Here is a 17966-nt window from a genome sequence, read left to right as displayed (position 1 = left end):
GCTGGTAGATCATATCCTAGCAGAAGCAAGAGGGTTTGCCCTTGCTTACCTAGATGATATTGCCATCTACAGCTATTCCTGGCAAGAGCACCTTCAACATGTCAGGGAGGTGATGGACAGACTACAGAGGGCAGGGTTGACCATTAAGCCGAGCAAATGTCAGGTGGGTATAGCAGATGTTTTCTACCTGGGACATAGAGCAGGGAGTGGTAAGATCAGGCCAGAACCTGCCAAAGTGGAAGCCATTCAGGCATGGTCTGCACCTGTTACCAAAAAGCAGGTGAGGGTATTCTTAGGGACAGCAGGATACTACAGAAAGTTTGTCCCCAGTTATAGGACCATAGCTGCTCCCCTCACAGACCTGATAAGGAAAAACAGGCCAGATAAGGTAGTGTGGACCACAGGATGTAAGTAGGCATTCCAGAAGCTTAAAGAAGCGTTGGGAGGACCACCTGTGTTAGCCAGTCCAGATTACAGCAAATAACATTTTGTGTGGTGGATGCTTTGAACCATAGGGTGGGGATGTACTTAGCCAGATTTCTTCAGAGGAAGAAGAGCACCCAGTGGTTTATCCCAGTTGTAAGCTCCAACCCAGGGAGAATGCTATGCAGCTGTAGAAAAGGAATATCTAGCCATAGTGTGGCCACTGCAGAAACTTCAGCCTTATCTGTATGGAAGGAAATTCACTGTAGTTACAGATCACAATCCCCTAACATGGTTACACCAGGCCAGCCAGCACAATGCTAAGTTGCTAAGATGAAGCCTAGAGTTGCAAGCATATATGTCAGTGCAGCACCACAGTGGGATTAGCAATGCCAATACAGGTGGGCTCTCAAGACAGGGAATGGGGTAAGGTATACTCACATAGACCTAACCCTCTCAAGCAATGTTTCTCAAGGGACACGTGAAAAATCAGCTTGAGTTCTCGGGGGGGGGCATGAAAAACTGAAAGGCTGCCAGCCCAGCTAGATAGAATTTTGTAGATAATTCTATGTCTTCTTTTAAATGTAAGAAAACTGTGTTAAATGCTGAACTTCAAAAATGTAACCACAGTGCACTCTGCTGGAAGAAAGTTAAGTCAAGCATTGTATGTATGTTTGACCTCAGAACCTGGAGACAGAATGTCTGGACTAAGGAATTATTTCTATTGTTTTGAGACCAGAGTTAACTGCTAGATTTTACCTGTATGATGTCTTTTGTTGCTGGGGCTTCCTGGCCAGGTGCAAGATCAAACAACTGTTAAAACTCCGAGTTTCTGTTAGCCTGGGAAAATAAATCAGAAGTCTCAAGAATGATGTAACCTAAAATAAGTCAGCTGTGATGTATTATCCCCAGATAATGTGATGTATTATCTTCTCACACAGAGACTTAGAGCATTTTGGATTTTGTCTGAAGAACATCCACTCACCAGTACTCTGCCTTTGCTCTATATATAAGTAGAATTTAGGACAGTATTGCTCTTAGAGTTAGATAGGAATTTAGTCAAATTTAGTTTAGCTGTTTTCTATATTTATGTCAGACTATCAAACAATATTGTTTTAAAGCATTTTCCTATGAATTCTGAACTCTTGACTATCACTGTGTTGAATTGAGGAGATTTGTCTTGTGTTTTTATTATTTATTGTTAAATATTTTTTGAACTTTTCAACTGTGGCTGTTTTATGTTGAGATAATTTAAGCTCTAGAGTACATTGTATGTATACAGTGGTACTGTACAAAGCCACTCCAATAAGCCTTAAAAGTTCTGGTCACACTTACTAACTGAATAATAACATTGTACAGTAAAATTTTACACCCTTTGTTAAAGGCCTTATTAGTATCTGATATTAATGGTTGGTGGCAGCTGGTACTACCTTATACACTGGCAGGAAGGGGCATAGCTGGAGAATGTGCCAGCCTTCCCCAGAAGTGTCTTTGTATATAACTCATATCTCAGAGTGTGTGTGTGTGTGTGTGCGCGTGTGTGTGTGTGTGTGTGTGTGTGTGCGCGTGTGTGTGTGTGTGTGTGTGTGTACTTGGGCAGGGACACGAAGCACTGGTTGGACAGACAGGGTGCTGGAGGTTTTAGGTTGACCACTAAGCCGAGATCCGTACCCTATAGCTGTGCCAGTGGGGAGTCTTATTGGGGATCTGGAAAGAAAGGGAGAAACCAGCCCCAGACTGACTGATTTCTGTGTGCTCTTAAGGGAAATTGTACATTACTGTGTGTGCACTTGTTATCCTTCCCAATGTGCATGCCTTTCACTGATGCTAGTGGTGAGGATTGAGGCTCCTTGATTACTGGGCCAGTGCATGGGTGTCACACTTATAATCAGACACAAAAGTATGCTGACCCAGCCAAGTTGCAGATGCATGAATATCATCCAGTGACACACTACAAAGTAAAGCTGTAGTAGTAGCCATAGCCCTTGCTGATTGTGTGGAAGAGTCCTGCCTTTCAAGTATGCAAACAAAATACAGTCTGATACCCTCTCCGATAAAGTTACTTTAGACACAGGTGAGCCCAGCCTGGATTCTGAAGAAGATACATACAACCGACTGGATTTTCTTACAGCTTTGATACAGTGCAAATAAAATCTCAACTCTCTATGTACATCCAAACAATGCAGGAGGTATTCCCCTTTGTTGGAGAAATTGGGAAAAATGCAGGAAGGTAAACAGAGCTGTTATGATTATTCTCAGAAGCTACTTTTGGCAGAAAAGAAGGATTTGTACAAACAGAAATCCTGTATTTATGGAATGCAAAATGAGGAAGTGAACAGTCAAGAGCCTGCGGACTCTGAAACCCTTCTTGCAGAAGTAACTCACACCAAAAAAAGTTTCCCAAGACTAAAACTTCAAGATCTGAAGGTTCAAAAGGAGAGCCTGTAAGGACTTACGGAACAAAGGGCAGATCCCAGGGAGGAAATGTATCTAGTACTGGGGGACTGAGTAAAAAAGTACCTTTGAGGAATGCCTTGGAGATTTTGAGAGAATCCAGAGGTACATTATCTTGCCAACATGAATGTTAGAAATGGTCGCCAATTCCACTAACAGTATAAAAATTAGAACCTGACTGAAACAGCTCACCAAGAAATTCCAAAATGGATTCCAAAGGGACAAAGTAAAGGTTGAATCCCCGAGATTCTACTCACAGGATAAAGCTTTTCAACTTAATGGAATACACTTTTCTAGTGGACTGCTTCTGAAAAGTTCACAATACATGAACTACAGCCTGCAAAATTGGATAGGAAATGGTATTTCTGTCCAAAGGAACTGAAGGAATCACACAGTCAACCTGAGGGACTGAAGAATGGGGGAATCAAAGCCTGCTGAATGAAAAATAAGATCCAGAATGGGATCCAGTACCCAGCGGGATATTTCAGAAGAGAGCAAGGGATGGGAAACCACACCTGATGATGCCAAAAGGGAGGAATAAGGATCACTGCAGCTCAGTAGTGGGCTGCTTTCTGTAGAAACTATCAAAGGCACTGGGGATATGCATAAAGAAGCCCAAGGGGCCAAGCAAGTGCCAGGGCATCCCCGGATGACTGTCCTAGAGGGGGAACGATGGCATAGCAGGTGCTGTACTTGGTACTGGATGGGGAGGCAAACAGGTCATAACACAGAGTTTCTCAAAGTTGAAACCTTTGAGCTGCCACTTTCGGATTTAAGGACTACTTGTGAGGCAACAGAATGCTGGATTTCCCAGAGATATGCATTCTCACCAGAAACCACTGAAAAGATCTTACCCACTGCCAAACCCTCATGGCCTCCCAGAAAAGAGGATAAGAATGTGTCCCCCCTGTTTGTTGAGATACCTGACAACAGACATTGTGTCTGTCTATATTGCAGTCACAACCCTGGGAAAAGCGTCCTGAAAGGCCTGCAGTGCAAGGAGAACTGGTCTCATCCCCAGAACACTTATATGAATGTGGGCCTCTGTTGAAGACCAGGACCCTTGAACCATCCTCCCTTTGAAATGCCCACCCACCCCAAGAGGGAGGTGTCCATGGTAACTGTGGCCAAGGGAGAAGGAATTACAAATGGTCTCCCAGTGACTAAAGCATACTGCAACCAGCAGTAAATCTGCTTGTGACACTTGTTTACTGTACAGGGAAATCCATTGGATGAGTAAGAAAGGACCACTGAACAGCCAGAGTCCATTATAGAGCCCTCCAGTGATATCTCGCTAAAGGAACCAACCCTATGGGCACTGTCATATGACCCAGTAGCTTCACAACTGTGTGTGCCAGTGCCTTAGGAGTTGCAAGCACTGGCAGGACCTGAGCCCAAAGACTGAAAACTCAAATTCAGGAGCCTGTCAGTTTAGTTAATTGTGTCCAAATGGCACCCTATGAACTTTAAAATTTGTACAGCTGAAAGCTCGATTTTAGATAATTGATTGTGATATCCAAGTTGTCACACAGTAGGAGTAAGGTGTCCCCAGCCATGATAAATGATGCCCTTGTGGGTGTGGTGAGGGGCCAATCGTCCAGATACAGAAAGACCTGGAATCCCTGCAGCCAGAGCCAGGCTGCCACCAATGTCATGCACTTGGCAAATGTCTAGGGGGTTGTGATGAGACCAAATGGCAGGACCCTGAGCTGGTAATGATTGGCCCCCAGCCAAAAGCATAGAGAAACTTCCTGGAATGTCTGTCTATTTTGATGTGATGGTAAGTGTCCTTGAGGTCTACTGAGCACATCCAATCATAGGTTCAAAGGTTCATAGATTAGTACTAAGCTAACTGCCCTTGCGAGCCATTTTAAGCCTAGCCAATTATCCCCTGTGAGACTCAAACCCTGCACCTTGTGTTTGTAAGGCAACCACCTTAACCATTAGGCCACCCTCCCAACCCTCATCCTTCCTCAAAGAGGTAAGATAGGCTGTACCATGACAATCCAGAATTTGGTCTTTTTGATAAACAGATTTAACTTTCTTAAATCAAGGACTGGTCTGAGGTCCTTTGTTTCCTTTGGAAATAAAGAACCTTGAATAGATCTCAGATCCTCTATGTTATGTTCTGGTGGGGCCTCGTGAATAACTAATTGTAAGTAGCTTGTGAATCTCTACAGCTGTGCAAATTTTCTGATGAAGGGGAACATCTGGGAGATGTTTCGGATGACAGCTTGGAACATCTGAACAGGGAATTTAATAACCTCTAGACAGATCTCTCAACACACAAGTGTCTGAGGTGACTGCATCCCAAGTTTTTGGGTGGAGCGCTAGACAACCCACAACTGCCTCAAGACAACAGCAGCTGGACAACCCTTTAGGATCGCTCAAAGGGCCCATTGGAAAAAGGCCCACAAATGCACTGATTCAGTGGATTGCCCCTGCTCTGCATGTGGCATCCATTATGAACCCCCCCCCCCTGTCCTCAGGAGGACTGCCCTGGGGGAGTATCCTGGGAAAAGTGCTGTGATTTAATGAAGAAGAAAAGCTTACCCCCCCCCCTTCTGATATACTGAAAATGTCTGCTGGGGGTAGCAAAGCATACTACAATGGCAGACAGTGTCTTCCCCTCCTCTTCCTTCCTTTTCAGGCATCTAACTTTTGTCCCAAAGAGTAGGACTCATCAAATGGGGCATTAATGAAGGATGCCTTGAAACTGTCTGTGAAGCTACACAAATGCATCTAAGCATGGCAGTACTGGAGCCTAATGTTTGAGATGCTCCATTGGACATGTTTGAGATAAGCCTCATGAAAATACTGGTGAAGGAAACCAGGGCAGACAACTGAGTCTCCAGCATCTTCTGCATTTCTGGAGACTGCTACATCTTAAGGGTGCTTGACACTTCAGACACTACGTACAGCTGAAGTCATGTCAAGTGTGAGATGTAATTAAGGGCTCTCATTGCAAAGGTGCTGATGCAAAGGAATGCTTCCCTAAATGACCCAATGCCTGTCACTCCTTGTTCAAGGGCGAATTGAGGAACTCTCCTCAAATCTCCTTCTTGGTGGCTGCTGCCACCACAATGGCATGGATGGATGGGCCCTTACTCAAATGTGGCCTCTTCCAGGTGGTGAGAACCTTAGCTGGCTTCCTGGGGATGGGCTGCATTGTGTTGGGTTCCTTCCACACTCTTTGGGATACCAGGTCTATAAGGGCATCTGGACGGGGAACCATGCAAGGCATAGATGAGCCTACATCAAAGGCCTCCAGAAATACTAACTCCTCCGGAGAGGGAGCTTTGGTGCTCCAGCCTACTCGCAGGCAAATTAGCTTCAGTAAATCATTGAAAGAGGCATCTTCTTGGGGAGACTTGAGGGATCCCTCTCCTTCCTTAAGGTCAGTATCTTCAGTGACAGACTCCTCTGGGGAGTCCAGATGTTTCCTCTTACACTTTCTCTTTCTTGACACCTCCCATTCTGACAAATCCAAGAAGGAAGGGAAATAGTCAGGACATCCTGTCATGGGAGCAAACTGGAGGCTAGTTGATGTAGACTGTCCAGGAGCAGACTGATGACTGGTCACAGGTGCTGATAGAGGGAGGGAATGGTGACTGTAGAAATCTGACCCTTCTCCCAAGAGGAGAATATCCTACAATTTCAAAGACTGAGGGTGGCCTCTTGGGTCTAAGGGTCCCCGAATCCAAAGGTACCAGAGACTGCACAAACCAGAGGGAGCCACACCTAAATCTGATGTTGAGATCGGAGATAAGCTGCCCAAAGTTGACGTCCTGAGAGGAAGTGACAACCCCGAAGTAGGAACAGTCAACCCCCAACAATAAACTCCAGTTTCAACACCATGCCTCCAAGGTCCTGACAGCCCTACAAAAGTCAGGGTCAAGGCTACCAAGGAAAAGGATGGAGCCGAAGCCTGCCAAGCAGTCAGATCTGACCCGGAAGATAGAAATTCAGCCAGCTCCAAAGACCTTGGATCTGAAGGGGCTGAGGAAGGAAGCCAGAAGGATGGAGCAAAAAGTCCAGGTGCTGGACCCAGATCTGAGGGGATAAGGCCTAATTGCATCTATGCCTGCAAGAAGGACCTCATCAGCTGCTCCAGATATGAGGTTTTAATGCTGCCCACTGATCTCAATGATCAGACAGAAGAAGATACCAAACAGGGTTTAGAAGGCCTTTTGGAAGAGGAGGCTACATGCTGAATATGAGCCAGAGAGTCCCTGAACCAGGACAGAGACAGGGACCACTCAGGTGGGGTGATCAGAGAAAAGGGGGAAGCTGCCCTATTCAAAGGGACCCATTTGACCAAGAAGGGGCTTGGGATGCTAGGACCCAGAGAAGTCATTTTCCTAGTTTTAGGTGCCAAAGGCAATGGGCTCCAAGATATCGGGCTGATATCAATGCCGGGGCAGCTTGGGTACCCAAAGTCATGGGACCTTCCAGTCCAGCAATCCCAAGGAAGCAAGGCCAGAAGTAGAAGATAAAGAACCTCTTGCAATCCCCCTTTGGAATGTCTGGAGTCTCTCTGTCGGGGCTTCTCAGACCCAGTCTTTGGAGATGAGGGAGAAGCCACCACAGAAGCACAGATAGAAGAGGAAGAACCATGAGGGTAGAAGCCCTTTCAACACCAACTTGGCCCTATGCTCTTTGATGCCCTAGTTCTAGAGCTTTCACAGACAGAGCATCCAGAATCAAGATGCTCCAGAGTCCCAGACAAACACACTGTGTGTGTGCTGAGAAGGCAACTTTTGCCTGCAGGAAATGCACTTTTTAAACCATTTATCCATATCCAGTACTAAAGGTTATATGTAGTTTAGGGCTTGGGTGGTGAAGCATCTACAGTCTGCATCTGTCCATTGGGTCACCGGTGCCAGAGAGGGGTGAATTTCCCATTCCCCATCTAATGATCCATATTAAGCTTGAAATTGCTTATTCAAGAATTCTCTTTCAAGCAGATGGGAAATGGCTGTTCCAGAGAAGGGATATTCTCTGAGTCACAAACCGGGTCCCTCCAACACATCCTATTTATGTCGTAGTCAAGGTTTAAGTTTTTAGAGTGGGTATTTCTTATGCTATTTGTTTTCTGGATATGCAGAAAGTCCATCAGAGAGAGATCCAGTGATGCCATGAATGCCAGTTATAGGTTCAGTAATTGGGAGCATATCCATCATTTCTTTCCTAGTTTCTGAATTAGAGTCCTTTGTCTCTTTTTAGAGTTTTTTACTCCTTGATTGATTTTTGATTTGCTTTGGATTTTTTTTATTTTTGAAGAGCTCTGAGTTTTTACTATGAATTCTGATACCTTTCTTCTTTTTCTTATAATCTTGTAGTAGCTTCCTTTTCCTTTGTTTTTTTAATTGTTTATGGTTGTGGATGCTGTTAGACTGGATGGTTGCCTTTGGCCTTTGGTTTCTTGTTTTACAGTTTTGGCACCTGATCCATGCAGTCCCAGGTGCTGGTGGTGAAGGCATTTGGTAATTTGTCTGTGGTTGGAGTAATGTCAGGATTTGGCTCAGGAAGCACTTTACCACCAGCACACTAGTTTCCTTTTTTTTTGAAATTTTTTTTGGTGTGTTTTTTCGCTTGGTCTCTTTTGTTTCAGGTGGGGATGAGGGAGGACTGGGGCGGATGAGATTAGTTTATGATCTGATCTCACCTGATGAGGGGTATGATTGGTTGTTGATCATTTTGATCATGATGAGTGAGATCAAGAGATGATTCTTCTCTTTGTGGGTGGTGGACTGGGTTGTTGGTGACTAGTTGTTCCATATGCACTCCAGGATGCACCCAGGAATCTTTGCTGGAGTGGTTCGTGTAGTGAGTCCATAGTATATTAGGGTAGTTAGTCTCACCTGATATGTATTGGGAGATACATTTATCCCTCCCCTCCGTTTTCAGGAAGGCCAAGGTGAGGTTCCTGAGTTTGAAGGAGTGGCCTGTAACATGCTACAAATTGCAGAGTTCCCCTTTGAATGACACCCAGAATTAAGCTGATCATCTTATCACTGTATTGTGGCATCACTGTATTGTGGCATAGGATGGTGAAGGTAGGATACTGCTCAAGGTCAGGCCTGGGCTGCCTGCCTGGCTACATAATTAGAGTCCCTTTCATGTGTCCCTTTCATGTAGTCCATGAGGTATGTCTCACACCGTTGACACCGTGGACAATGTGCTTGACTTGTACCTGCTGTTGAGACCTGAGTGCTTGCGTATTTGCGCTATGTGTATGGATTCACAGGCAGCTTACTGTGACCTTCTCTTACTCAGTCTGGAAACCCCCAACAGTCTGTAGGAGGCCAGGTACAGGGATAGGGCTTTGAGGTGGCCTGCTTAGGACATATTGTTTACGCCCTGTATCCTTTTTGTGAGAAACCTCTGGAGACGTGTTATGAATGAGGTAGTTCCCAAGGGGTGAATGAATTCTCAAAGAATACAATTATGCATTTCTTGGCACCAAGTTTCAGACTGTGGCTCTGACACCAGCTATTTGTCAGAGTCAGTCCTTCTGGGAGAATGCCTGTACCTTGGGTGGATTCTATGATTGTGACTAGCTTGCAATTCTCAGCAAACTTGGTCAGCCAGAGGCCTTAGATGTTGGCCTTGACTTCAGAGATATAGATGCCAAACAGTACTGGACCCAGCAGAGAGTAAACCAAACTCTTTGTAGGGGTGGACTATTCTGTCTTAACTTTGTGTCCTATCTACAGTCATCCAGCTATCCACTTGATGACATAGCGGTTTACGCTTAATTTTATAAGTTTGTCTACAATGCCTGAGTGGGGTACCACATCAGTTATCTTGGCCAGATCAATGTAGGCTGTATGCACAGTTTTGCCCTTGTTCATTGACTTCTCAAAGTCCACCACATTCAGCAGAAATGATCTGCCCTTAATGAAACCAAACTGGACCAGTGTCTGAAGATTTCTATGTCATTATTTCCATGATAATTCTTTCCATATAAAACTATTTAGGCTTATGGGTCTGTAGTTTCCTGGGTCCGAGGATGGCTCGCATGAGTGTAGATGGATGCCCTTTGTAGTTCTCCATTCATGTGGCACAAAGCCTGTCTGAAGGTTATGGTTAAATAGTTAATATAGTAGTTCTGACTGGTTGTGCTTCATGCTATTTAGGAGGCATCTTGGGAATCTAATGGAGCCCACTGATGCAGTATTCTTGACTTTGGAGAGCACAAAAAAGACCTGTTCTCTACTGACATTTGGGGTTATGTTCCACATTATTTCCAGAGGGGTGGCTATGGGAGACATAGGGATAAAACTGTTCTCTAGTGACATTTGGGGTTATGTTCCATGTTATTTCCAGAGGGGTGGCTACGGGAGAGAGAGAGAGATAAAACAGTTCTCTATTGACTTTTGGGGTTATGTTCCACATTATTTCCAGAGGGGTGGCTATGGGAGAGAGAGGGATAAAACTGGAGCTGAATTTGTCAACCAATAGATTTACTATATCTTTAGGCTCAGTGTAGATAGTTACATTTATTATTAGTTCCGCACATTACTGTGTGTTGCCCTTGAGGTTGTGGGCACAGCTAATCAAAGCTGTATGGTTTTCTTGGCTGGGAAGCTATTCTTACCTCAAATTTGGCTTTGGTGCACTTTATGTGTCCTCTGATTTGCTTGTTTAGATTGATAAGAGTTTTTTTTATTCTGCTGGGAGTTGCTCCTCCTTACTGACTTACTTCCTTTTGTGTACAATTTATTTATCTTGTAACTCCACTAAGGTGGTTTGTTTCTTTTGTTTTGTGTTTATTCCTGGCATGCACATTGGTCTCTAAGTATCTAAAGAGATGACTGAACAGGGTCTCTGAGCAGTTCTGAATAGGCAGCAGTGATCTCAGGGCTTGAAGAGGCTTGAAATTTTGTAAGGTTAGCACTTATTAGTACTATGTTAGCCTCAGAATAGTTTATAAATGTTCTAGGGTTAGCAAGGGTCCTGGGATTTGTTTTTATTTGAAATAATACATCTTTTTGATCAGAACTCACCAGAAAGGGCGTTACACTGGGAGGGAAGGAGGTGTAGCCTCCTCTCGTTTTGAGGACCAAATCCAGTCAGTTCTCATCCCTAATGGGATAAGAACTACCTGGGCCAGGGTGTCTGTGTTAACAATACAGGAATCTAAACCTGCATGTTTGGGGCCATGGAAGATTCACAGGTTATAGTGGGGTAGCATCACCCATGAATATGGTATGGGACTGACTGGTGAAGTGACATAAGTTTAAGTATGTGTTGTGGGTTTCCTGGGTCACATAAGGGGACCAATAGTTTGCAAGGATATAATGGAGACTGGGATGTAGAGAAGCTCAAGTAGGTCATCCTGTTTGACCAGCCAAATGTCTACATTCTCCAGGGTGAGAAGAACTTGGAGGAAGTGGAGTTTCTTGTTTAAGTTCCTGGAATTGAGAAGTCCTTTAGATTTTATAGGACTGCTTTGCTATATCATAAGTTATCAGTCTGGCACTGCCTAAAAAAGGCCCAACAGAGGAGGACAATGTTTTAGCCAATACTCAAAGTCTAGAGGAGACAGGTACAGACCATCCCTGGCAAAGTTGTGGATCATATCATCCCCATGCTGACAAATAGTGTACACCCTTGGAGTGACACAAAAACCTAAGACAATTATTACAGTCAATCATCTTCTGTTCATATTGTGGCACCACTCTTGCAGAGTAGAATGTTGCTTAATGCTAGGCTCATGCCAGCCTGGGACACAATCTGCGAGCCCTACCATGTCCTCTTTGGACAGTCCAAGGAGGTACATCAAGTCATTTACACCCTTATGAACTATAACAGAGTCATACTGGTACTTGAGATCCAATGAGGTTGAGTGCATATGTGACTTGGTGGATCCTGGCCCTTGAAATCAGCTAACTGTGCCTCTCTCCTTACTTAGTCTGATAGGTGGGAAATATGTGCCTCACAATGGAGTTGCCTACGACCCAAATGTTGAGTTATTTGGTGCTATGCCTTATGGACTTATCAGATGAACACTGTGGGATGTGTCAGTATGCCCCTTGCTTGGTGTTGCATTTATTGAGTGCACTAGTAGTTGCTGTTAATGCTATACAGTGCAGTTTCTATGTGATATTTGTAGTCTCAGGAGATTAAACGCAAGAGCCTCAGTATATGTGGATCTACACATCTGGTCCTTACAATGTGTGGAGGGTAAAGTGTTTATGTGTTAATGTTTACCTGTTTAGTATAACTTTGACTGTGAGAGCCTTGCCACTAGTGGCATTGTTTAACTACATCTTTCATATACTGTATCCCCTTGCTGGAGAATTAGATGATTGTAAGTATAAATGAAGTAATTGCTGCATTGCCTCAGGATGCCCATATCCACCAGAACAGCCGCAGACGTAGCATGGAATTGCATGTCTATTGCTATGGGTGCTTATTGTGTGTTCTATAAGGGAATGCTGTTGAAGTGGTTTACAGCTGTTTAGATCAGTTACTGTAAGAGTGTGGAGTCTTAAGACTGCCCAAGACCAAACTTGAGGAGTGGGTGCTTCTCAGTGTGCAAACTAGCTCTCTCTGTGCAACTAAAAACTTATGAATTTTGGGGCATAAATTTACAGGTAAAATGTCAATTCCAGGTGTCTGCATCTACACAGATCACTAGTAATAACTGCTGTGCAATGGCAGTATCACTCACATGTGGTCACTTTATACAGGAAGTCTCATAGCCCTCTGCCAATCCTACACAGGGCACCAGTAACAGCTACTGTGCAATGAGCACCATCACTCACATGTGATTACTATATACAGGAAGTCTCAAACCAAACAGCCTACCCTCTGCCAATCCTACACAGGGCACCAGTAACAGCTGCTGCACATTTAGCAGCATCACTCATATGTGATTACTTTACACTGGCACAGGATTTCTCAAACCAAACAGCCTAGCCCTCTGACAATCCTATACAGGTCACCAGTAACAGCTGCTGTGCAATGAGCAGTGTCACTCACATGTGATTACTTTATACAGGAAGTCTCAAACCAAACAGCCTAGCCCTCTGCCAATCCTACACAGGTCACCAGTAACAGCTGCTGTGCAATGAGCACCATCACTCACATGTGATTACTGTATACAGGCACAGGAAGTCTCAAACCAAACAGCCTAGCCCTCTGCCAATCCTACACAGGTCACCAGTAACAGCTGCTGCACAGTGAGCAGCATCTCTCACATGTGATTACTTTATACAGGAAGTCTCAAACCAAACAGCTTAACCCTTTGTCAATCACAGCAGTCTTTGGGGCTTCAAACAGTGAATCCCAGCTCAGAAGGTACTTGTTACCCCCTGCTGGCAAAAGAGGGCAGACTAAAGACTTCTTAACGTATAAACACTGTCTAGTTCCCCAAAAAGCAGAAACTAGCCTAGATGCAACTAATAAACTAAGGAGAAATGCAATAACACACAGCAACAGCTAAAGCCCTACAGTTGGAGCAAGAAATCTAACAATTTAGCACAGACATCAGAGCATCACAACTAATGAAAAAAAAAGTACAGTTAGGAACTACAGGTTTAGATGTTCAGCTCTAGAGACATCTGGAGTCAGCACACCAGTCAAATGCAATGTTGACAGCAAATAAATTTAAAATGCAAAATTTAAAAAGAAAAATCCATGATATCCCATGAAATCACAGAAAATCCAGTATGTAGCCTATGCTGGGTCAAAAACAAACCAAGAAGAAACTTTGCCACATGGAGGGTGTGATGTTCACTTCTAGAATTAGGTTAATATAGTTAACATAACTATGCTAACATAACTCTGAAACTGAACATCACACCCTCCAAAATGCAGAATTCAAGTGCAACATTCTATAAAATACACAAATGTCACAATAACTATGATATAAACCCAAACATAATGCAAATCAATATTTAAAGTTACTTACCTAACAGTGAAAATTGCAATTGAACAACAACAGAATACAAGGCTGAGCAGAAAATGCGTTGTTCTAACCACCACTGCTTCGACAAGGAACTAAAACAGTTGTAAATTACTCGGACAAGTTGCAAACAGCATAAAAGCAACTCCAATTTATTGGAACAACACAAAACATTAAGCGCTTTCACCCATGCTAAAAGGGCTTCCTCAGAACACCATAGTAAAAACAGTCTACCCTATTTAAAAACATTTTGGTGCCAAAACTTGGCCATTCAAAACCATATCACCATTTTCCAACTAACTACATGTTAAAATGTCTAATATATATCCTATTTACAAAAGCTAAGCAAAAATAGTTACATCACATTATTCTGTCCCTTATTTAACTTGAAATATAAACAAATCCTAACATCATTGCACATAATGTTCCTTACATAAACAAACTATTTCATATTAATACTACAATGTCTGATGACTTATAAACTAGCTATTACATAATAAATGGCTGTAAAATTATAAGCTCAGATTATAAGAACGCCTTAATAGAAATATAGTCATTTATACCTGGTGTATGTGTAGCATTAGTCAGTAGTTGCCAAAAGGCTTCCATTTTAGCCGGTTCTTCACTTATATTCCTCCCTCGTAGGTTTGGGCTTATCTGATATATAATAGCAAATTTAAATCAATGCTCTTCACCTAGTGCACTAATATGTCTATAAAGTGCATTCTTCGTATCTTTCCTTCTTATCCGATATAGATGGTCATATATACGTTTCTTGAATGCCCTTTCAGTTTTACCTATGTAATATGCATTACATAACACACTTAGCCAGGTATACTATAAACTTGCTACTGCAATCACCTTTTGAGAAATATATCTTAGTTTTTTTTTTAATTATCTAAGACAGTATTCTCTATTTCCCAAATGCTTGAACACTGATTGCATCTTCCACATTTGTGAGTGAAACCATTAGATTTACTATCCTTCTTGTGTTCAAACCACATTTTAAGATTTTTGCCCATCTTATATATAAACGTAGGACAATCTCCCACATTTCTTCACTTCTTCATCAATGGTCAACATGTTCCACCTCTCTAATATAATGTTTTCCAAATATTTAATTTGTGAAAAATAAGGTAAAATATATACACATCTACTTCTGACTTCTTGGAAGTTTCTGACTTCATTGATTATGTCTGTGGCACCCAACCCAAGAATAGGCTTGTATTTTTTGTTCCATTCGTTGGTAACAAAAAGTGATATCACCTAACATATATTCTGGGTAACCCCTACTTTTAAATAAGGTATATATAAAGTTTATTTCCTCAATAAACGTCTCATAACAAGAACTCATGTGTGCCGCCCGTATGCATTGACCTTTCACTATTTTTAAATATGTACTGTGGATGATCACTAGTGTAGTATAAATAGCTATTAGAAAAGGTATTTTTTTCTATAAATCTGAGACTTGAAACCATCTTCAGTCTTGCTAATAAGAGTGTCTAAGTATGCTATTTTCTCTTTGTCATAACTATACGTAAATTTGAGAAACTTACTAGAGTTATTTATATATTCAATAAAGGAAATAATAGAATCTTCTGGTCCATCCCATAGAATAAAAATATCGTCCAAGAATCTGGAATACAGTTTCATGTAAGGTTGAAAGCGACTGTTAAAGACCGTGGAAGTCTCCCAGTCCAGCATAACTAGGTTAGCAAAAATGGGGGCACAAGAAGCCCCCATTGCAACGCCCCTGGTCTGCCTAAAGTACTCACCTTCAAAAAATATGAAATTGTAGTCCAACACTAAGAACATCATATCTATAATTAGACTTATTTTCTCCCAGCTCATGTCTGTAAAATTCCTCATGCTGTTAGGGAAGGCTTCCAAACCTTCCTCCTTCGGAATGCATGAGAATAAATCTATGACATCTATAGTCAAAAAAATAATGTCCTTATTCCATAAATTGTGTGTCAAATTTTTCAAGAACACCCACAAATCCTTTATCATATGGGGAGCATTGTTATATATGGGCTTAATCCAAGAATCAATAACAACCCCTATAGGGAATGTCTTGGAGTGGCTACCCGAAATAATGGGTCTGAATGGGGGCTTTTCTATACTCTTATGAATCTTTGGTATACCCACTATTGTTGCCAAAACTGGGTGTTCAACCTTAATGAACTCGTAAACTTCATACGTAATACGACCATTTAGTAAGTATTCTTCTATAGCCAAATCTACATGCCTATAACCAATATTTATTTCATTTAGGGAGACTTCTTCATAATTACCCGTCTCCCTAAGTATAATGTATATTTCATTAACATAATCAAGGCTGTTGACTAATACTATCCCCCCCCCTTATCCGGTTTCATTATTCTTATGTCTTTGTTGCTTGCCAATTCATTAAGTGCTTGTCTTTCTAAAACAGTCAAGTTGTCTACTGTATCATATTTACTAATATGATTACTCATCTTGTATATATCAGTAGAAACCATATTCTCAAACACTGCTACTTTTGGATGTGTCGGGGGCTGGAATTTACTTTCCCTTTTCAACTTGCCTTCTACAGTGTTTTGTGCAGTGTTCTTAAACAATAAGGCCAAGTTCATACGTCTACAAAATAATTTTACTTCTTTTAATGTGGACACAACATTAAATCTAGATCTTGGAATGTATTTCATACCCTTTGATAACAATGTATGATGTTCATTACTTAATACTACTCCAGTGTAATTATAAATAGTAAAATCTTCATACACCTTTTCTAACCTGCATACCCATGTGTTGTCATTAGCAGGTATACTTAATGTGTCGTCCACCCCTATGTCCCCTACGCTAGTAGATATCTGTTCATAACTATTCATCCCTGTTACTATTGCCTTCTCCATAGTGGTGTACCTTGACTCTGGTACCCCCTTTACCCTTTTTCTAAAAAAATTATGACTACTGGTATTTTTATATTCAGTTTGCCATCTCTTTTCTTCTTGATTTCTGTATCTATCCCTAACATTCCAATTGTATGCCTGGTTATTACTGTACTCATTTTGGTCCCTTACTATCTTTTTATTCTTCCTTTCAAATATAATATCAATCTTGTCATGTGCATACTTAAACTGTTTTTCATATAATTTTTGCCATTGAGGAAATAATAAATCCTGTGTAATGTTGCGGTTCAAAGTCTCTAATTCACTAACCAAGTGTACAATGCGTTCATCATTAACCTTAATAATCTTTTTTATAAAAGCAATACCAAACGTATCAAATAATTCATTAAATTCAGAAATAAGCTTGTCATCCAGAAACATTCCCACAGGCATTTTGAAAAACCTAAGGCCCCTGGGTACAATTTTCAGTGCAATACATCTATTTAAATAAGCATTGTCTAATTTCAAGTTATTTATATTAACCAACATTTTGCCTAGCGCATAAATCATGCTTTTTAAAGTTCCATTATTAAAATTAGATTTAGGTTTTGTAAAATTATGTCCATTGTTGTCTTTAATACCAACACAGCCTCTTTGAAAGTCAAAGTCAGTGATTGAAAAAATCATCCAACTGGTTAGCCTTAGTCCCCACAGTCGCCGAAGTGCCTGCTGCCCTAGGACTTGAGCTATTGTTAACAGAATTTACAGTACCTTCATTTCCATTTGTCTTAGTGGCATACATTTTATTTGGTTTACCTCTTCTGGATCTCGCTCCCATCCAATTAAACTCATCATCCATCCAAAGCAACGGAAAATTAAAAGTCTGCTCATCCGACCTGCCACGAATAGCTCCAGCTGCCAAAGACAGATTAATATTATCACCATTGTGTAGAACTTCCCTCTGTCCATTAGGAATATCCATAGAAAGTGATAAACATCGACAATCTGAAAAACTGTTATGCATGGATTTGTTTGACATCTCTTTAGTAGCACAGGTACTACCTTTCCCATCGCTGCTCACCTGCGCTTCATGTATTTGTTGCAGCATAGATAAAATACGTGTAACATCACTTCTAAGAGAAATAACTTCTCCCTGCAACTGAACAGCAAGCTCCTGGTCTCATGCAGCACCTGGTGATTTAATAGAATCGTTCATCTCCTTCAACGACTGAAAATTCCAACTGAACAACAGAATATAAGGCTGAGCAGAAAATGCGTTGTTCTAACCACCACTGCTTGGA

The 17966-nt window shown here is 41.9% G+C and overlaps 1 protein-coding gene across 1 annotated transcript in view; it reads right to left on the bottom strand.

Annotated features, from left to right (window-relative positions):
• Positions 1–17704, bottom strand: part of LOC122795053 — an 853954-nt gene extending 836250 nt beyond the window's left edge. The window contains exon 1 of the mRNA XM_044063628.1: positions 17482–17704. Within this exon, the coding sequence (XP_043919563.1) occupies positions 17482–17704 (223 nt within the window). The remainder of the gene's footprint in view (positions 1–17481) is intronic.
• Positions 17705–17966: the final 262 nt, after the last annotated feature.

Source organism: Protopterus annectens, chromosome 2.part1 (genome assembly GCF_019279795.1).
Source record: "Protopterus annectens isolate FY-2018-M chromosome 2.part1, PAN1.0, whole genome shotgun sequence".
Taxonomy (NCBI): domain Eukaryota; kingdom Metazoa; phylum Chordata; order Ceratodontiformes; family Protopteridae; genus Protopterus; species Protopterus annectens.
This window is presented reverse-complemented; position numbering and strand designations above follow the sequence as displayed.